General features: G+C 38.6%; 1 protein-coding gene across 5 annotated transcripts in view; it reads left to right on the top strand.

Moving 5' to 3' along the window:
- Positions 1 to 21,475, top strand: part of PLXDC2 (plexin domain containing 2) — a 416,746-nt gene extending 395,271 nt beyond the window's left edge. The window contains exon 15 of one of the 5 annotated variants that reach the window (XM_089906450.1): positions 10,511 to 21,475. In XM_089906450.1, coding sequence (XP_089762576.1) covers positions 10,511 to 10,627 — 117 coding nt within the window. In that variant the 3' untranslated portion in view covers positions 10,628 to 21,475. Of the gene's footprint in view, positions 1 to 2,870; positions 3,110 to 10,510 lie in introns of those variants that run through there. The other 4 variants (XM_022580461.3, XM_089906453.1, XM_089906449.1 and 1 more) reach the window with 4 other exon arrangements.
- Positions 21,476 to 22,473: the final 998 nt, after the last annotated feature.

Raw genomic sequence — 22,473 nt, 5'->3', positions numbered from 1 at the left:
AAAGAGAGTATTTGTCACCCGTGAGGACACAGCTTCAAGGTAAGGAGCAGACGTCAGATTTAAGGGGGTAAAACTGGTGGCTTAATGTGAGGGCAGTGGGTCCAGTCAGACATTCAAGAGAGATTTAGTAATGAGGCTACAAAACACATCAAGTAAAGGTGGGTTTTGGTTTTCTGATGTTGAGTATAGGCATAAGGTAAAGAAAAACACGGATTTTTTTTTTTAAGATGCCTGGGAAGGAGGGAAGGATGAAGTAGAGACAGGATTGAGTAGGAAATGCAATTAACTATGCAAGGAGGAAGACTATCTTTTTATTTCAGGTAGGAAGAAAGGATGAGTAGATATGAAGGCTTTAGAGAAGAGAGAGGGGAAAGGGTTAGCACCTTAATGGCTTCATCTTCTCAGTAAAAATGGGTGATGAAATACGAGATTGAGAGAGGACAGCACGGATTGGGATTGGATGGAGTCTGGGTGTATCATGAGGATTTAACAAAAGAAGAGTGAATGAATCAATGAGTTCCCAATTGAAAGAGTGGGATTCTGATCTCAGGTGGCCTCGGCCCGCAGCTGCTTGAAGCAGGGTTTCAGTTCCTGGCCAGTGATTGAGGTCGGGTCGCGGCAGTGAGATACCGAATCCTAGCCACTAGACTAGTGGTCAGTGACAAGGCCCTGGCCCTTTGGCTTTGCAGAAAAGAATTCCCACAAGGACGGAAAGTAGTGAAACAAAGTGTTTATTAGGAGGAAAAGAGTACATGTGGATAGACACATGGGGGGGACTCAGAGAGAGAGTCGTGCTCTCGTGGTAGTTTGAATCACTTATATGGGGCATTTCTTCCAGGTTTCCTTTGGCCAATCACTTTGCTTTGCCTGGTTCTGAGTCCGTATTTGGTACATCTCAGGATTCTCCCATGTGTGCACGTGCATCTCTTAGCCAAGATGGATTCCAGCAAAGAGGCCTATGGATAAATTGACATTACGCCCCTTTTGACCTCCAAGGAGGTTTCTAGTTGGGAAGGTCTCCTTGACTTCCAGAATGAGAAATATGTGGTCTCTTGTCTTTTATCTGGGCAGGGCTCAGCCTCTCCAATTTTCCTGCTATCATTGAGTTTCTGTCCAAAGGGGACGAACTCCATTTGCTCAACCTGGGGCCCATCTATCTCCTGCCTCAATTCTTTGGGGCTGGGTTAACATGAATATGTAACTTTTTTCTGCAGTAGTTGTGACAGCTTAGGGTCTGGAATAGGAAAATGTAGGAGATGAGGATTTAAGGTAAGGATGAGAGAACTTAATTTAAAGGAATTAGAGGTAGTGCAGTGCCATGAGATGGCCAGGCCTTGGAGGTGGGTGTTTTGAGATAAGATAGAATGAGCAATATAGAAGAGATAAAAGTGGATATTTTCAAAAGGACTGAGGAGGAATCCTGAAGAAGAGAATGTTGAAGTTATTAAAGTTGCTGGAGGGGATAAAGTAGAGGAGAAGAACAAAGCGCAAAAAACCAGTGGCAAGCAGCCTGCAGTCTGCACTGAGAGTTTCATTCTGTCCACTATCTTCATGTTCAGTCTTCTCATGAAACCATCTCTGATGACTCAAATCCAAAAGAAGAGCTCTTTCCTCCAAACTCATAAAATTTACTTTTAAATACTTTCAGCACATACTTGACCTTATACTGAGTAATCAAATCCCTTGTCTGCATTTTTAGCTTCAAGCGTATTCAAGCTTTTGTATGCAAATACCTTATTTTCCCTTAATATACTTTAAATGCCTTAAGTTTAGTGTTGTGTTTTACATATAGGTGCTTAAATAGAAATTTTATTGGCTGACTGAATGCAGTTATATCCACATGAATGCGCTAATAGTCACTATTAACCAGTCATTCTTATTTGGGGCAACAAAATGCCCAATAATGGGTTGAAGTCAAAAGAGGAAAAAAGTCTCGGTGTGCTGAGTCTCTCACGGGGCATAAACTGTAGAAGATCTATGCAAGCCTATACGAACACGCGTGAATCTCCTTGTGCATCACACTTTGCTAGACATGGTAGATCAATGCGGAACCAAGGGCAGGGCTTTGAGAGCAATCTGCCCCAGGTGCAGGTCATGAGGGGGCGCATTGTCTATAGAGAATGGTATAATTACAATAGAACTAACTTAAAAAGGTGAGATTTTTATTATCACTGTGTACCTGAAATTCTAAATTGTGTTAAAAACTTTTGCTGATCTAAGGTCTAAAGAGTTGATTCAGTCACTATTGAGCTTTACTAACATAGCATATATGTAACCTTCAACTGAGCACAGTTTTCTTACTTGTCCTTTGATGAATATTGTCTTCTACATGAAACTTAATTCAGAGAACTCCCAACTACACGCTTGGTGCCTCACAGCCGACTCAGCTGCATGCATTCATTTAGAGAATAAATGAATTCTTTTGAATCATGACTCCATCTGGAGTTCCTTGTACGTGTTCAGGATCAATGGGTCTCCAACCCACAGAGTACTACACGCATCTGTGTTAAAACAGTAGATTCAAAAGAAAGAACGATGGCACTATGGTTGTAAAGACAAAGAAAAAGAACTTGGGTTACTTCAATTCTATTATTGCAAAGTGCAGATCATTCTCTGAATCTGGTCCTCACTCATTCGGCAATATTCCCTCATCTGTCTTTTCCCCCTTTTTTCAAAAACACATTGTCATTTGCATCTTCCCTTTTTGTACAGTAATATTTGTTTTGTTTTTTATTTGTAATGTCTTTTGCTGGTGTGATTATATCTATGAAGTTCAAAACAGGAAGGTTTTCAGTGTCTGCTTCTTTTCTGGCCATTATTATTATTCATTTCCTTTTCTGATTATGACTGAAAATAATGTTGTCTTGCAGAGGAGGCAGATGTTACAAAAAGGATCTACTCCAGATGTCAGATATCTTCAGTACACCACTGCCACAGCTATTTCAGAGTTGAACAGATATGACCTTGACGCCAAGGACAGATACATATAGTACATGTATGCAACCACATAAACAACCACGTGTGCTAAAATGTGACGAGAGATGTAGCTAGAATATCAGGAAATGTCTCAGACAACACAGGAGAACGAAAAGTAACTTCTCATCTGTAGGTAGGAATCCAGAAATCTTTCTCGGAAATAATGTGAAATGGATAGTGTTTGTATAAGTAAAAATGATGAAGTAAGTGGCATTCCAGTTTAGGGGGGAACCACAGGCGAAGGCTCGGAGTAGGAGGGCATGGGATGTAGACATGGAAAGTGGCTCTCAACCCTCACTGTGCATCTGACTGACCCGAAGGACTTTTTTAAAAACTCCACCTGCCTGGGCCCCAGCGACAGATTCTAAATCAGTTGGCCAAGGTGGGCTTTGACTTCAATACTTTTTCTTTAATCTCCCCAAGTAATGTTATTTTTAGTCATGTCTGAAATCCACTGGGCTATTAAAAAAAAAATGGACATTAAGTGTTTGAGCTGTGTGATTGAAAGATCTTTCTTCCCGTATTAAAGAATTTGTACTTAATTTAGGAGCCAATAGAGAATCACTTTGATTTTATTTTTTAATTTTTATTTTATATTTGAAGTATAATTGATTAACCATGTTGTATTAGTTTCAGTTGTACAACAGAGTAATTCAGTTATACCTATACACGTATCTATGCTTTTTCAAATTCGTTTCATATTTAGGTTATTACAGAATACTGAGCAGAGTTCCCTGTGCTATACAGTAGGTCCTTGTTGGTTATCTATTTTCAATATAGCAGTGTACACATGTCAATCCCAAATTCCCGATCTGTCCCTCCCCCTTTAAGAATACTTTTGCTTTTGGAAAATTATGTGAGTAATATGATGATTTTGTTATTCCCAGTAAATAGCTGTTCTTCACATGCTTTGGGGAAATTTTCATCTTGGGCATGTATTAACTATGGTTGTGTTAACTAATTCTTCAGGATTATCCACTGCACAGTTCTAGAATGAAGGCAACAGACCACTGGCAAGTCGTAATTTTAGGTTGGAAAAGAGGCAACTGCAGGGCAGTAAAACAACTTCTACGTGAGGAAAAGCAACCAAAATAGGATGAGTAGAGAATGTGTAAAAAAAACACCCAGAAATAGAGTTACAGATGTAGAAAACAAACTTATGGTTACCAGGGTGTAAGGTAGGGGGAAGGGGTAAATTGGAAGATTGGGATTGACATATAAACACTAGTATATATAAAATAGGTAACTTATAAGGACCTACTGTATAGCACAGGGAACTCTGCTCAATACTCTGTAATGACCGATATGGGAAAAGAATCCAAAAAAGAGTGGATATATGTATATGTATAAATGACTCACTTTGCTGTACACCTGAAACTAACACAACACTGTAAATCAACTACACTCCAATAAAAATTTAAAAAAAAAAAAACACCCAGACTTTGCTTCACACAAGAATTATTGCTTAGAATTCTTGGCCACACCAAAAGATAGACAAATCCATTTGAGCTACTCTTTTTAAGAAAAAAGTGACCTACAATTCATGAAGCAAAGAGACACAGCCACAAACAGGAGTCATTTATTTTAATTAGATTGCAAGTTTGGCCAGGGCCCAGAGCCATTATATTGTGTTTTCCTATGGATAGGTTTGCCAAATCAAATACACGACACTTAGATAAATTTTAATTTCAAATAAACAATGAGTAATTTTTTAGCATAAATATGTCCCAGGAAATATAGTTTTAAAAAATTACTCATTGTTTATCTACCATTCAAATTTAACTGTTGTCCTGTAGATTTATTTGCTAAATCTGGCTAAATCTGGCAACCCAGATTTATAACTGAAAGTAACCTGTGTTGAAATAATATTCAACACAAAATAAGGAGATTAGAGAATAATTTGTATTTAGAAGTATGAAAAAGAGAAAAGATTCCCTTCCTCTGGACAGTCAAAAGTGATCAAAGCTAAATATGGAAAGGTTGACCCAGTTGTATGAACACGTCAATTTCCACAAAGATCCACTGGAGACTCAAGGAAAGTTAAAGTTCAAAATTTTTTCTTCCCCCCACTTTTAAAGAATGCTCCTGATTACAGAGACTGTAGAGAAGCATTTCCCTTGCAGTTCCAACTGACCAGTAGCATCAGCATCGCCTGGGACCTTGTTAGAAACACAGAGTCCCGGGCCTCTCCCCAGACCTGCTGAATCAGAATCTGCATTTTAACAAGATCCCTTGTGATTTGTCTGCAAGTGTGAGAAATGCAGATTTCATTCTATAGTTTCCAAAAACATGCTCTAGAAGGTATAGGATCCATAGGCCCCCCCAGGGCTCAGGGAGTGTGTGAGCAGGGTTTCCTCCATCACAGTGAAGAGAGACCTATACTCTGAGTGATCCTGTTTGGGCTTCCAGGTAAAATTTCATTGGAACAAAGGGTCTATGGCTTAATTTTTTTTTTTTAATTAAAAAAGAAAAGAAAATCTTGAGAAAACAATCATCCAGTTCATTTCATTTTCCAAATGGGGAAGCTAAGTAACAAAACATGGGACTGTGCCTGAGTCTTGTGCTGGGAAGTGACAGGACCGAGATGCTGTCCATGCCTCAGGATCCCAGCCTCTTTCCACTTCCTACTGTTTACTGAAGAAATACTAGAAATTTCAGAACAAGTGCTTGTCAAACGCCATCAGACACCACAGGTGTCTTCTAGCTGGGCCTTGAATTTCAAAATTAACCCCTTGTCTTTCACACTCACGCCTAGTAACTGCCTTTCAAGGGTTCATCTAACCCATAAAAAGCACTATCCACTTTGCTCTCCGAGCCTGAAGACAGGTCTCCAGCTGCAGTGTTGTTTACACTACTAACGGAGGGTACCCTGCAGGGTTGTTTGTGGATATTTCAGCTAATTATCTTGCCACAGACCATTGAGACAGATCTGGATGACTGTTCAATTAATAGTTCTGAAGGAGTAATTAGGGAGAATACCTGCTTTCACGGCCCACCCCAGTGCCAACATATCAGTGTGAACATTTACTTCTGAATTTGATTAATCGCATAAATAATTCTCAGAAATGAAATTAGAGATCACCCACGCATTACACCCAGTCCTGTTTTAAGGCATGACACCCTGAATCTCTGTAATGAATTAACATTACAGTCTGGTTCGAATTTTTCCATTTTCACCATAGATCCTGCTCTGTTAGCATGTGACCCTGTGCCCCCCCTCCATCAGTTTCTGTAACAATTTGAATTAGCCATTCTAAAAAGAACACAGATTTGGACATGTCTCAGCCTCAAGAAAAAAGTATTAAGTGCTGGGTTGTGACCTGTCCATCATACTTCATGGCAGAGCCAGACATGATGCCCGTTCTTTGTCCATCGGATAGATGTCTCATATTATAGCACCAACCTTAAAGATTGTTCTATGAGAACTAAACATTCAGTCATTCTGTGGAAGCCACAGAGCTGCCCCCTTTTTTCATTTATATAAGGAAATCTCTGAACAATTACAGATTGACCTAGGAAAACGACGTCAGGACTAATTTACATAGATTTCCTTTAAATTTAGGGATCCTAAAAGTTAGTGCAGGAAGGCAGGAGGGACAATGGTCAGGAGAACCACGACCCAGAGGAGCTTTTAAATAATTTTTCTCTCCGGTGTTCAAGTCCGTTATCTCAGGGAAGCAAGCATAAGGATCCTACAGTTTTAGAGGACAAATCCTCAGATATCATTTTACAGATAAGGAAACAAAGGCCCAGAGAAATCAAGTGATTTATTTTAGATCATATAATTTATCTGTGATATGTCAAAGCATTCTAGAAAGGAAGCAGAATTTTGGTAAATTTATTACTCTGTTTGGTATTTTTAGGGCTAGAATTGAGATATCAAGGAATTGTAAAAGAATGTAAAATCGGACCAAATGTTTAAAACCCCAGCTGTATGACATCTATTAGATTTCATTGTAAATTTTACCATATTATTATGGGAAATACCCTCTATTTTCATCTGGTCAAAAACTCTAGGAGTAAATATAAAATTTTCAGTTTTGCACAAATAGGAGTCTTGAATAATTTTGTAGTTGGATTATACCTATTCTATCTTGTTCATTTGTAGAATGCTTATTTGAGCCCTTTATTAAGTCTTACCTCAATGTATCCCTTTCCCCTGAAATGCTTTTTATCTCCCATGTGGAAACCATGTTTCATACCTTTCTTTGGTCATATTTCCTTCAACATGGCATCTAGCACCATGTTAGACATTTCAGGCGTTTTTAGTAAATAATTTGTGCATTCTCTTTGGCCCAATAATTTTATTCCCATCAGGTTAGCAGCAGAAGTATTCACTGTAACATTATTTATTTTATCAAAAAATCTGGAAAAAAAATCTCAAAATCAAATTGACTGTATAAATCATATTGAGTTATAAGTAGTTTGCTCTACAGACACTTAAAATAATTTTGTAGAGGGATAATTCATAAATTTTTTCGTGCTCTTAATTGGAAATAAAGGAGTCCATAAAACAGTATTTGCAATGATTTAATGTTTCTAGAAATGCATACAAGTGATGTACACTGATAGTTGAACCAAATTATGTGTGGGTGGTAGGATCTCTAGTGATTTTAAATCTTGTTGGGATATTTTTTTTTCTACAATGAGTAGTGGTAAATCAAAAGAAATTTTCTTTAAGGATATGCAGTTAATTCAGAAAATAAGTCTGTGCTGGGTTAACAGAGGAAGCTCCATTGTCCACTACTTCTGTACTTTCAATTTTGAGAACCTCTATGATGAGTTCACAAAGAACATGATAAACATTATCAATAATCCTTCAATCTTTTCACCTAAGAGAATTATTAACTTAGTCATTCTGACTTATTAACAGAACCCTGAAGTTGTTGGTAATGTTATAGTTTAAGATTGAAATAAAAATAGAGCCATGTTCACAAATTTCAGATAGGTTATACACAAACTACTGAATTTTAAGAACTAATTTCTACAGCGGGGAGAATTAACTTTGGACGTAGACAGATCTCATTTTAAATCTTGGACCTGCCATTTGCTAGCTTTTTAGGTTTGTGCGAAAGGTAAATGATTGAGTTGTACACATTAAATGAGATAGTGTATGTAAATTACCTACTAACTGCATGAAATACGGTTAAGAGCTTAATAAAATATAACTTTCACAAGCATCACCATCAACATTCTCATTAATGGTGCTCCTTTTTATTTTTTTTATTGGATAAATTTGAAGTTGTGTAAATTTAAGGCATACAGCATGTTACTTTGATACATTTGTATATTGTAATATGGTTGCTGTTGTAATGACATTTATTGCATTACATATAGTACAATATTATTTAATACCCATTACAAGCGTGTACCCTTAAATTCCATCAATCTTATCTCCCCACCGCCCGTTGCCTAGTAACCACTGTTTTACTTTTTGTTACTCTTTTAGGTTTGACTTTTTTAGATTCCACACATAAGTGATATCATACAGTACTTGTCTTTCTCTGACTTGTCTCGCTTAGTATAATGTGCTCAAGGTCCATCCATGTTGTCACGGATGACAGGATGTCCTCCTTTCTCATGGCAGAATAATATCCCACTGTGTATATCCCACTCTATATACCACCTCTTCTTTATCCTTTCATCCACTGATGGACATTCAGGTTGTTTCCATATCTTGGCTATTGTGAATAATGCTGCAGTAAACATGGGAGTGCATTTATCTCTTCAAACTCCTGTTTTCATTTCCTTTGGGTATATACCAGAAGTGGAATTGCTGGATCATCTATTTTTAACCTTTTGAGGGACTTCCCTATTGTTTTCCCTAGTGGTTGGACTAATCTACACTCCCACCTACAGTGTCTAAGGACTCCCTCCTGTTCCATCACATCCTCGCTAGCACCTGCTGTCTGTTGTCTTCTTGATGATAATCCGCACTCCTTTTTAATGGTCACCTGTAGCACAGTGTCTTTATGTGCTGAGTTGTAAATTTGTGCTGCTTCACAGGGCTGTACTTGCCCGCTGGACCCACAGGCCAGGTGGGCCTTGGAAGGTGGGACTTCAGAACAGACTTAGTGGTGCTGCTTCACTCAGAGAAAGACAGGGCAGCTGTGCCCTAAGAAGCCCAGTTGTGAAGTAACTGAAACCAGAGTGGGGGTTTTAAAGAGTGAGCCTATTGGCATTTTCCCGCAAACAGGAGTGACCATAAATTACAGGGTCCATCTCCCTAGGAACGATTATTATATTTCCATTGACGATGATTTTTAGTTCCAACAAAGACGCACTATTTTGCCCTTTAGCCCTCTCAGGTTTACCTTCTTCTCTTGGAAAGTAAAGATAATTCAGTTTCACTTGCATCATGGGACTTAATCAGCTAATAAATATAAAGCATTCTGACCACATAATGTTGTATAGACAGTACATAATATTATTAGTAGGCAGGATGCAATGACCGTGATTGGTATCTTTCCAGAAGGTAGAGCTAATAGTCATTCCTGCCTGATGTTACAGCCATTAATCATGACAGTGGGATGTAATTGGCAAATCTAGAAAGCTGCTAAATGCCTGTATATCTACACTGATATTTAACATTTTTCACATTGAAGTGCTTTAGATAGAAATAAACTTCCTTTAATATTTATCGTTTCATTTACTCCAAAATTGCAAGCACTCTGATAAATGGAGTAATAGTTTCTGGTGTCACTGTGGCCGCGAAATGCCTTTTAGTGTCTTCTGCTCCTGGAACTTAATAATTCATTTTAGCACTTCTATTTGTAAATCACAGAAGGTTTATTTGATGGACCCAGTGCTGGGGAGAAGTGTCAATACAAATAACCTGTGTTTTAGGACCAGTGTCTACATGTGAAATTATTTACATAGGTTTGAGGTTGTCTGCGCCCCCTGATGTTGGACTCAGTTTTCAGGGCACGACATCTGTTAATTTTCAAACACAAAAGTCACATCTACGGGAAGTCTTAGCTTAATATTAATGTGATCGATCTTTTAGTTTTTGTTTTGTTTTGTTTTGGGGGGAGGTTTTTTTTTTGCTAGGAAGTCCAGCACCAAATTTGAAGCACACTTCTAAGAACTGTGTAGAATTTTATGGCCTTAAGTTTTTGAGTGAATTAATAAGTGAAATGAAATGATATCATTATTAACTTCTAGAGAAGAGAAAGTGTCAGTGGCTATACATTAAGAAGACTTGTTTTTTATGACCGTTCACTTTTGCTTAGTTATATTTGGACACTTACGGAGTCTTTTAGACATAAATATGCATAAGGCATAAACCATGCCTTTGAGAAGCTCTCAGTCCTATGGGGGGAGGTATGGCCAAGGGACTGTCACCTGGGAGGCTCTGGTACTGCCATAATGGAGAGGGCTTTGAGCATGTATAATGCCAACCGTGGCAGTAATGAGATCATTTAATATGTTACTAAATTTAAATCAGAAGTTCATCTAAAATATTTGGCAAATATATTTTTCTTATGATATGACCATCGCCCTGGTGTTCACTATTTTACATTTCCTGTTTCAGAGACGCCCAAGCAGATGGCCTGCGATGAAGTTTCGAAGAGGTTCTGGCCATCCTGCCTATGCTGAGGTTGAACCAGTTGGAGAGAAAGAAGGTTTTATTGTATCAGAGCAGTGCTAAAATTTCTAGGACAGAACAGCACCAGTGCTGGCTTACAGGTGTTAAGACTAAAAATTTGCCTATACCTTTAAGACACACACACACACACACACACACACACACACACACACACACACACACACACACACACGAGCCCTAAGCTGCTGTAGTCAGAAGGAGATGAGATTTCTGGACAAGCCCAGCCCAGGAAGGGTTAAAAAAAAAAACCTAAAACTTATAGAGGATACCAATTACCACTGAACATAGAATTCCCTAGTGGAATGACTTCTGTAGTTCACTCAGCACATCTGTGGACTTGATCAGAAATATGACAAGATTACAATGCTGTTGGCTTAAGGTACAGGGTTGCAAAGGGATCAAGACAAAACATAATAAAGCTTTAGTTCACGAGGGATCTACACCTTGGTTCAAATATTCTTCTCCGATAACTGTGTTCCACAGCCTGAACCCATTCACTCAAAAGAGCAATGATGAATATTTCAGTTTGCTGAGAAAAGGAGCTGATGCAGGAGCAAAAACAAACACAAAATAAGAGGTTTTTCTGTCTTTTCACCAGACATGTGGCTAAAGGGTTTTGTTTTTCTGGTCTAGACCCACCTGTTCCAACAAGTTCATCACTTTACAGGATGAATCTTTTACCTGTCCTGGAGGTTCCGCCTCCGCCTCCGTCTTCCTTGTTCTGGTTGCCCACTCTATGAGCAGTGACAGAATCGCAGCCTTTTAGCTAAGTGTGAGAAAGGAGGGAGAGGCAAAGGAGGCTTCTGGTTCCCCTGCCTCAGAGTTAAACATCTGATTTGTTTTAAGAAGTATTGCCTCCACCGCCCACTGTGAAGTCCTACGAAGCCACAGTTGCTCTTGGCTGAAGGAAACAAAAGGAAACAATACGAAGAGTTCCTTAATCGTTTTTGAGGCAAAAAATGTTAAGGGATTCTAAACACGTGGGGTTTTTGTTTCCGCTTTTTACTTTTTGCCGTTTCAGTCCAAAAGGCCCATTTCATTGTCGATTCCAATCTAAGAAGCCATTCAAGGCAGCACATCCCTGGCGATATAAAGAAGGAAAGAACCCTGCTGAGTCATACAGCAATTTTCTTTAAAGCACATAGTAGTTACGTAAATATATATATAAATATATTTTTGTTTATAACTAACACAAGGCAGGCTCTTGTGACTCAGAGTGCATTTTGTCATCAAGACAAAACAAATGCGAGATGCATTACTGCATACTTCCATAGAGTTGTAAAATAATCCTTAATATTAGAATATTTTTATGTCACTTAGCAGAAGTGGTTCAATTAGTTGCAGTGCCCATCATTTTCCTGCCTATTTGATCTGCTCTCCCATTTATATCAACCCCTTCCCTCCCTGGTGAAATAAAGCAGATGCAAAAAGCTCCTTAGATGGATCTGTCATTTGCCCATAATCACAGTCCAGATTTTGAAACCTCCCCATGAATGAAGACAGGAAATTCATCCCTGGAGGAGGAAAGTGGTTAATATATATACTGAGCTCCTAAAGTTTAAATTCAGGTACTGTGTGTACAATTTCATCAACATCTCGACCCATGAAACTTACGTCTTGTGCCAAGAAGCTATTGGTTTCTGTAGGGTACCGTGTCCAACATTTGCAGATTCAGGTATCAAGAAGCAGAGATGTCTCGTAAGCAGCACTTTACTACCAACTTAGCATCTATACACATGTCTACATCGAATGACATCAGTCCACTGACAGAGTATCATATTTTATCATCACAATTGTCTGATGTAAACTCATGCCATTTTCCATCAAGTATATTTTGCTTTACATTTTTAAGTACCTGATGAGGGTGATAATTTTTTCCTAAACTGCTTAGATAATAATTGCAAAAAAATTGACAAGCAAGGTGATTGAAGGATGTGATGACAATCTCTCTGCTATAGCTACGTTCAGTTTATAGGAAATAACCCAACTTATTTCTTGTGGAGTAGGTTTGGTCAGTTAGCAATAACCAAATGACTTGCCAATGTAACTGGTGCAACGGGTACTCTACAAAGACATAAGGAACACATAGACGATTCCTTCTAGGATAAGATGATGCTTCTTTCACTGGCTTTTGTGTTAGGTGTGGCTTCCAATAGGAGATGATTGACAGTTATATAAGTCATGCATATATATATATATATATATATATCCAACTCCTTTTGCAATTCTTTGAAGTAGTAATGTTATCTTTATTTCTTTCTAAGCTCGTCTTCCATTTTCGATTCAAAAACATCGACAATTCTGTAAAATAACATAAACTCTAAATTGTTCAATGAACTAGAGCACCCAGTAACAGGGAAAACTTTTCAGAAGTAAAAAGGGCTGCTGAAGTGTGGAAAAACTTCCCAACCAAACCCAAAGTTAAAGGTTGTAAGAGGTTTCTGTTGTTTATGAATCTTTTAGTGGTAAGGAGAAAGGCTGGCTGAATCCCTTTTTTTCATGAAACTTTCATTCTGCTCTATATCTCTGGTTTGTTCTTTGTGCCCATTTACTGCAAAGGAAGAGCAGACATACACAAAGTTTCTGGAAAGTCAGAATGGACTCTGATGCTTTGGACTTTACATATATTATGTATTAGAAAGGGTGCATCTGTACATTACTTAATATATTATGAACATAGTAGAGAGAGAATAAAAATAATTTTACAAATTATGAATAGCAAAGGAACACATACAACGTTCTGGAGAAATAGATAAATGGTGCTACAGAGGAAGTCAGTTATTTCATCTTAATTATTTGTAAAAACATTTAGTGAATAGGTAAAGATACTAAGAGTCAAGAAAAATATCTTAAGCCAACACTTGACCACAGTGTTGGTTTGTTTATGACAGGTTTGGACTTCAAGATATACTAACAACTAGAAAACTAAAGATAAATAATAAAGTACAGTTTATCCCCCATTATTATTTTAGTTTGAGATACTTAGGGCAGTTGCTCATCTCTCTCACAGGGAGCTTCTAGAATGTGCTGTCCAATATTATACCCATTAGCCAAGTGTAGCGCTTTAAATTAATTAAAATTCAATAAAACTAAAAATTCAGTTCTTCAGTCACACTAGCCCTATTTCACGCACCCAGTAGTTACGTGTGGTTCGTGGCTACCATGTTGGACAACACAGAACTCTCCTGTCATTGCAGAAAATTCTGCTAACACTGCTGTAGAGGTCTTTCCTTTTAACACCCTCCCCTTGAAGAAAAGGAGGAGGAGAAGAAATAGATTTGATAGTTCCTGGGCCTATCTAAGCGTTTTTGCTCGCAGAGAGGAAGCGTAGAGTAATGAAAAGAATCCCAGCTGACGCAGCTTTGAGTCTCCACTATGTTATCTTGGGAAAATCACTTTAACCGCCATGAGTCTCAATTTGCAAGTTTGGAAAATAAAAATATTTTTGTCCTGTCTTCCTTGCAAGATTATTATTATGTAGATTGACTAAATGTATAGACTTTTAAAACTTTATGTCAACAGAACCCATGTAAAGCACATCTGTTGGTCCAGTACCAGCACAGATTTGTATTCCAAGGGAAAAAAGTCCATCAATCCTAAAAGCATTCAAAGACAGTCACATCAGTACAGTTCTTGAGAAAATGCCAAAGGAGAATCCACTCAAACCACACAGAACTGCTTAAATTCTTTTTTTCCCATATTAATATTTTCTCTTAATATTTCCTCTGCATGACATCAGCCTCAACTATCCCTCCTCTCCCACAACAAAGTCCCTGTGTGCACCCTTCCTCTGGCTCAGCTCTCTATTGTACAGAGCCACTGAGCCTCTCTAGTTTCTTCTGATTTCCCAGTTTTCTCTTCACAACAAAGGGAAGCTCAGGAGCTGACCAGCAGGCTTCTCTAGAAAAAAGTACCTCAAACAAATAATTTCAAATATGTGGTTTATCCCTATAACACAAATGTAAGGGGCTGTCACATTAAAATATAAAAATATGTGGAACTTAATTTTAAATGTAAAAATTTGCAAATGCACACTATATGAAAGGAATAAAATAAATTTAAATGTTGCTGATATGTAGATAATATATATTCTTAGATTAGTATGATTTATTAGTTTTGGCAAAAGATTCTTATGTTATTTCCTCATTCTGAGGGAGTATAAATTTGGTAATGCCCTTAGTGTCTATAGCCCAGGGCAAAAAAAAAAGTTTTGCTGGAACCCATGCCTTGGTTGAAGACACTTCTATGATAAGAAATTAATATTTAAGTAAGACTAACTGAAAAATAGATGCTATGGTTAAGGCTTCTTCCTCCTATGAAATGTTATTTTGCTTTGTATTTCTTCCAGCATTTTTTAGATATTTTATTATGATGTGTTTTATTAATTCCCAAAGATTGCTCTTGTTTTCACTTTCCCAGCCTCCAGCTTTTAACATCAACATCTATATGCCAGAATCACTGGAGGTCATCTAATCCGACCTCTTCATTTACAGATCAGAAAAATTGAGGCCCAGAGAGATATAGTAGTTTTCCCAGCGTCAGAACTGGGTCTTGAACTTAAAACTCCTGACTGGTTGTTTTTGTTCCAGTTCCCTTTGCCTACACCCCTTCATCAGCATTTAAGGCCAACCAAGCAGCGTAGATGGCACGCTCTACCTAAAAGCAAATTTTATTTGCTATACTGACTCTCTGTTCTGTCTTTGATAGAGAACATTGGACCAATACTCCTCCATCATGTGTGTGTCTTAGGAATGGTACCATTTTATAACAGCCAGTAATTTCAAGTTCTGGCTATTTCAGAGTCTTTATTTGGTTTTGCATGTCCCTTTCTTTCACTCCTACCTGTGGCCACCACCTAAGTTAGCAATACTACCTTGTGCCATATAAAATTGTACTGCCTTTGTTTCATTTCTTCCCAGATGTACCTGAAAACTAATAATCTTCATAGCAGGTTTTCTTACTACATTATCATAATTCATTTGAACCTAAGAAGCTTTTTTGAGCAAATATTATGAGGTCTGTGGCATGATGTATTAGATACTCCTACTTCCTTGTGTTTGTAGAGCACTTTACATTTTAGAGCACTTTGATTCATTTCTTTATCTGTTCATTCATTCAACCAGCCAATTCACTTAAATGTTTGTTGAGCACCTACCAGAACCAAGTTCCTGTGCTAGATCTTGTGATATACAGTGATAAATACAAACAATAAGAGATCAGGCATGTCCACTGATAATTGTAATATGGTAAAATCCTCAAACACAACTCTGCAAATTGATAGGATCACTATTACTCTATCCAATCTCCAGTTCCAATTTCTATTCTACTTAGATAGGGAACTCTCAAGTATTGGCCTGAGGAACGTTTCTGAAATATGATACATCACTGCCCAGGTCTGCTGTTTGCTGTGTTTCAAAGGATGTGTTAATTTCATTAATAAGAGGAACAGTTACTCATCCAAAATTGTCCCAGACCCTGGAGGACTTTGTAGGTCATTTAAATCCTTCCTGATCAGGTGTTATAACAGTTCACTATCTTACTCTAATATTTCTGTGTGGCTTTGTGAATTATCAGCATCATCGTTTCAAGGTCTTCCAGAAGCACCAGTAGATGAAAGAAACATTTGCACTTTAGGTGTGTGTGGTTGTTTGTCATTCATTAGACTGTCTCAGGTTTTCTCAGCCTCAGCACTGTTGACATTTTGGGCCCCCAAATTCTTGATGGGGGATGGGCTGGTGGGAGTGGTCCCTTGTATTGTAGGGCGTTTGGCAGCTTACGGGCTTCTGTTGACTACATGCCAGTAGCTCACATACACACACACGCCCCAGCTGTGAAAACGAAAGATGTCTCCAGACATTGCCAAATGTCCTCTGGGGTGAGATTGGGAAAACTACTGAATTATCTAATGAATAAAATATATCAGGAGGAAAAAAGAAATGTTTCTCTTTCTCTTGTCACTTAATCTTCATTATAGATAGGTTTTTTATTAATAATAAGACTTGACATCAGAAACTCTTTGAATTAGAAGGGACTATAAAAGTCACTAGTTCAACCACAACCCAACATCATCTTTATCTATTTCTCCATCTCTCAGTTTTACAAATGTATTGAGAAACCAGAAGATTGGTTATCTCTGGAACTTAGGGATCTACTTTCTCAGAGCGAGAGATAAGGCTGTCTTGTGTTTTTACTTTGCCCTGAAGTAGCTGCTGCAATGGTTTCTGCTTCAGTTGGGGACTTGGTGTCACAGAACTTCAGTATCTCAGAGGCTTGGAGGAGTTTTCTTTCGGTTATTTCACACGTCTACAGATCGTGCGCCATCATCCTGCTTTCAAAATGTGCATAGAAGTTGATGTTTGGTACAGCTAATTTTAAGTATATCTGCATGAGCTTTCTATTTCTTTTTTTTTTCTTGAGTTTTCTGTCTCTGATATTGATTTTTTATTACCCCTCTTTGGGAAAAAAATTTGACTGTCCCAAGTAATCAAAAGTTGGAAATGTCCAAATGTCTAAATATGTCAAGCCAAAGTTCCTGCTGATTTAATGTGCCTTATTTCAGCTTTCCTGTAATTTCCTATAAATAACCCTGTGTTTGTACTTGTCTCTGTGCTGCACCAATTGGAAAACTTGGTGAAGTTATAAAAGACAACCCCTTAAGAGTATCTTAGAAATAACAACAAACCCCCAACTGGAATACAGGTCTCCCTCTACTCCTTTGCTAAAAGACCAGCGCAGACTTTGGAAACGTTCTTAATTATTTGCTACAAGTTGCTAATATGCACACTCGACTAAAAGCCTTGATTAGGAAGTCCAAGGCTATAAAATATTGACAAGCACATCCAGAGTGACCTCTCCCAAGACCATCACAGAAATCAGAAAACTCCAACCGAGGAGATCCTCAAGTGTGTATATGAATTCCTTCTCTACCGCTGTCATACCAGACACTACGGTAACACTTAAGGCTTTGATTAAGTTGACCTTCCAATTTCAACCTAAATTGCAACGTATCTGCCTAATTACTGTCTGACATACCTTTTAAAGCATCCAGTTCCCACTGCTCTCACAATAATTATTGCAAAGCAGTAAGAGGATAATTGTTCAAGTAAAATCGCCTAAATTCTTGAATCGATTCTCCATAACAAAGTTATGGAACGCATCTCATCATTGGCTTTTCAGTGTTAATTCTTGTTAATTTCCAGATCACTATCCACACTGAAAGAGTCTATGTTACTTTAAATCCAGAATAAAAATCTGGAAAAAATTAATCCAAATCATATGCTGGTGCTCATCTTTTTCTAATTTCTAAGATCTATTAACATTTGAGAATTACTTTAATAAAAAAATGCCTCTCCTAATGGACTAAAGTAAAAAATTTTGCCTTGGCAGATAGCGACATATTCATGTTGATTCCAGTTGAAAAACCTCAGTGACTTCTCTCATTACCACTGGAGTATTGATTTTTAAAAAAAAAAAAAAAATTCTGTCTCTTCCCTAGCATTACAAATATATATATATATTCATGACCAAAATATCACTTACTAATCATGCAGCTGTGAGCCTTTTGTGCCTATCAAATAGATACATAGCATGAAACTAATTTTAGACGTTTGTTATGTGGGAAGAGGTATAGGAGTGGGTGGATGGGAATGCTTCATGGGAAAAGTAAAGATCGAAATATGCTATCAAGCAGAATTTTCAACTTCTTCAGAGCAACGTGCAAATAAATATTCAATGAAGACCACCTCGAATTTAAGTCGGCCGGACATTGAGACACGGGGGCACAGATCCCGTAAGTTATGCTGAGAAACATGTGACGTCCAGAAGGTAAAGGTGTCCCCATTTAAGCTAAAACTCAGCCATCATCCACCTGTACCTCTTCTAGGGCACCAATCCGAAAATCATTAAGGCTTTTGCTCTACGGAATTGGGTTACTTATGTGCAAGTAATGACCAAAAAGAGGCTTTTTGCTTATCCCCGTCTGACTTACAAGACATGACCATGTTCTTTGAATCCCTTATACCAGAGACCATGAGACAGCCAACCACACACAGGAAATAAAATACAATAAAAAATATAAATAATTCTCCTGAGGAAAAGATAAGAAAGGGTACTGTATTCTGTAGACCCAGAGCTAGATCTCTGTGAAGTTTAACCATCTTGGGACCCAGAGTCCATCCTATGGTCTAGACTTTGTGGTCATGCCTAAGCAACCATTTTAAAGCTAGTTTGAACAAAAATATACTCGAGTGTTATAGTTTTAGCAGGGAAATAAAAACTCATATGAAGTGTCTTCCACCAGGCTACTCTGAAAATACCATCAAGTGAAATCGGAGCTTCCCTTGCTGAAAAATGTTAAAATCATTTTAGGGAAATGAATTAAGTTTCTTTAGACACAAACACTTTGTGTTTATTAGAACTAAATCTCAGGGCCCTATCTGAGAAGGGGGAAGTCTTTTCATTGGTTGGTCAAAACAAATCTCTCATTTGCCTCATTTGAAGCATTTGGACAGTGCCTGGGAAGTACATTATTTTCAGGGGGAAAAAGAAACAGCCTTTTTTTTTTTTTGCATGCCAGCTGGGATCATGGGAACTTCCAGTGCCAGGAATTTACTACTGTTTCTGGTAATTCTGCCTGTAGTCATTTGAAACGTTGAAGGGTGAAAGGAGGAGAAGCCGGGCACCCAGAGGGCTGTCTGTGTTTCACGCCAGTTGGACCAGCGCAGAGAATATTTGTAAATGCATTTCGAAGTGGATATAATTGTAGCCTTTGTCAGAATCACAAAGCTCTCTGTGGAGCTGCTGAAAGAGAACACTGGGGGGAAAATCCGACCCTCTACACCCAGTCAGCCCCAAACAAAAGGAAAGACGGTGGGTGAGCCCATCACATTGCGAGTTTGTTTCTGTTTTCCACAGCCCTGGACTTCAAATCAAGGACATGTCTGCCAGGTGAAGGTTAATTTTGCTGAGTTTTTCCAAAACTTCATTTAATACTTGGAAAACTGAGCATTTTGAAGTTACTCCAGTCCTCCGGGCATCACTCCTATTTCCTTTGCCATGTCAATGAGACATCGGAGACCACATTTTTTCATGGTAAAATAATGTTCGCATACTTCATGATGACCTCATGCTTGACATACCTGAACCTGCAAATGTAAAAATGATTGTATCAGAATTTGCACTGATGGTGTCTGATAACAGAAGACCTTTACTGGAGTCCTCTGTTTAAGTTCAGTAATTCAGATGCTACATACTTCTGCAAGCTTCTTGATTATTTTCACTGTAAGATTAGTTATCTAAGTTTGAATGTATTTCCTTACAGTCTATTAATTTGCCATCTATCTTTTCCCTGGGGATCATTATGATTGCAATAATTCATTAAAGTTCTCCTCACACAGCTTCTTAAACCAAGTTTTTCTGCATTTCTTCTCCTTACAGTATGTGGGGAATCTTGTTTTGTTTTGGTTTTTTTCCTAGTAATAATTTTGTAAGAAAGCCAGTGTATCGACTGCCATGGTGACACAATTTATCTTTTAAGTTCTGGAAGCTGGTGGTGACCAAATGCTATGTGTGTTCTCTCTGTCAATTGCGATTTTCAGAATTAAATCATGTTTTCTTTCACTTTCGGTTGGAGTTAACACGTTTGGGATTTTTAGAAGGGAGAGAAGGGAGCAATTTGCGTAATACTGCTGTCATATTTGACTACATATTAAAAACAATAAATGATCATTTTGTTTTAATTTCTTAAACATGTTTATCCGTGTCTTTCAATGTATTTTTGTTTTCTTTCCACCATTAGCTTTTGAAACATTTTACCTATTGTGCAAGAAAATCTACCTGCAGTGTCCAGAGCCACAGGCTAATGACAGGGTAGAAAATCCTTTTGTTTCTAAATGTGCCCAAGTGTGGGACCGATACCAACTAGAGTGAACGATAGAAAACGGAGCACCTGGAATGTCACAGCCACTAGGTGGAGACTTGGTCTCCACTCACAACCCACAGAGCCCAAATGTGTCATTCTGGGCCAGACAGGTGGGCTCTGAGCTGCCAGTGAAAATCCTCATACCGGAATAAGTCAAGGGGCTGCAGTTCAGCTTCTGCCTCTGTCACTAGTCCTGGTTCGCGAACCTCCGTGACTTTCCAAATGAGTTGCTGAAGGTTCTCTCTTATTCCATCCCCTTTTCCCAAACTGGAAAGGATTGTACGTCTTTCTCAGCTAATTTAAGTAGAATGTCTGAACTGAGATGCTTTGAAGTCCAAATATTCTTTCCCTGTTTCTTGATCCACCACTCTCAGGCTATCCTTTTAACAGCTCCAAGTACCCACAGGCCTGAACCCGGGAACCAGGAAGCAAGTACCAGAGGGTGCCGGGAATCCCAGCCAGTGGCGCTGGTTGGGCAATTGCTCTGTGCAATTCAAGAGTGATTTTTTAAAATCTTACCTCTGTATGGATCTTTTGGACTGTGCTGATTAAACTTTGATATCACAGAGTAAATTCAGAACTGCGATTTTAAATGGTGCAAATTGTTTTATGATGCCCAAAGGGAAAAGTTATTAATGCAAATCATGCAACTTTCCCTAACAGTACAAAAACATTAGGGCCAGTGCTTTTAATGTGTACCATTTCTTTAATAATGCAGTGGAAATGTTAAGGAAAAAAAAGCTAATGACAATCATAAAACTTTTAAATTAGCTGTAGATCTATCTCCTATAAATTCAGGTCTTCTCCTCACAGGTCCTCTATTCCAAACCACTATTTTCAGAATCAGAGCCTTCTGACATGGAGTTAGGAATTTTTTCCCCCCTCAGTTTATTTTAACTAACATTCATTGAATGTCTATCCTGTGCTATGCAGTGTGCTTGACTCCAGGGCTCCACAAACAAAAAAGATAAAGTCCTTGTTTTCAATTAGCCTATAGTATAGTAGGGGAGACAAACGTTTAAACAAATATGGCAGGTCAAGGTTCATAGGCCAGAGGATAGAAATAGAGAGTACAGTGAAGTTACAGAGGAGGAGCGAGTCAGTTCTGTATGGAAAGGGTCAGGACAGCCTTCACGGAGCAAGGGATATTTGAACATGATCTTGGCAGGTGAGTAGGCCTTCAGCAGGGGACAACACAGGCAGCCCAAGGTTTGGGTGCTATGACCAAACGGACCGGCCAGGGTAGAGGAGCAAGGAGAGAAAGGCTGGAGAGTAAAGCCCTTGATAACATGCACAGGCCTTCAGGGTATGACTTCAGAGCAGTAGATGCACTTGAAAATTTTGCAGTAGAGGGGCCATGGAAACCACCCCGCTTTAGAAAGATGACCCAGTAGGCGAAGCAATGGATGAACTGCAGGGGAGACATAGCTGGACACCATTCTGGAGACAACTACTCATGTCTGGCTACTGTTCCATGACTACTATTTCTCCTTAGTTCTCAGATCGTGGCCTCCATTTAGTCAGTCCTCTACTAATAAAATCCAACGTTAACTAATTTGTTGTCTGGACCCATGCCAAGGTCCTAGCTGCGGTGGGACCCTTTGACCCCTTTTCTCTGCCGCAGAGGTCCTTTTTCTGCTTGGATTCGCACAGCCGATAACAAAACTGATACTGAGACTGGAACAGCACAAGCTTTATTCAATGGCCAAAGAGTGGAGAAGCTGGAACTTAGTTCACAAACCGACTTCTCAACCTGACCAGGGCTGAGACACCATATGTATAAGAGGGTCAAGGTAAAAGGGAAGGAATTGAGTAAAGAGAGGGAGGAATGAATATTCATGACTTATCCAAGAACAGGGGTGTAGCTGGGACTGGGAACCAAGGCAACACTCCATTTCAGGAGTCATAAATCTCTCAGAATGGGGAGAGGATAAGACCCACTTAGATGATGGAGAGAAAATGAGACTTG

This window comes from Delphinapterus leucas, chromosome 2 (assembly GCF_059928025.1).
Source record: "Delphinapterus leucas isolate spDelLeu-1000000601 "Yukka" chromosome 2, BTC_Dleu_Yukka2, whole genome shotgun sequence".
Taxonomy (NCBI): Eukaryota; Metazoa; Chordata; class Mammalia; order Artiodactyla; family Monodontidae; genus Delphinapterus; species Delphinapterus leucas.
The sequence above is the reverse complement of the archived record's forward strand: the minus strand, read 5'-3'. Positions and strand labels throughout refer to the sequence as shown.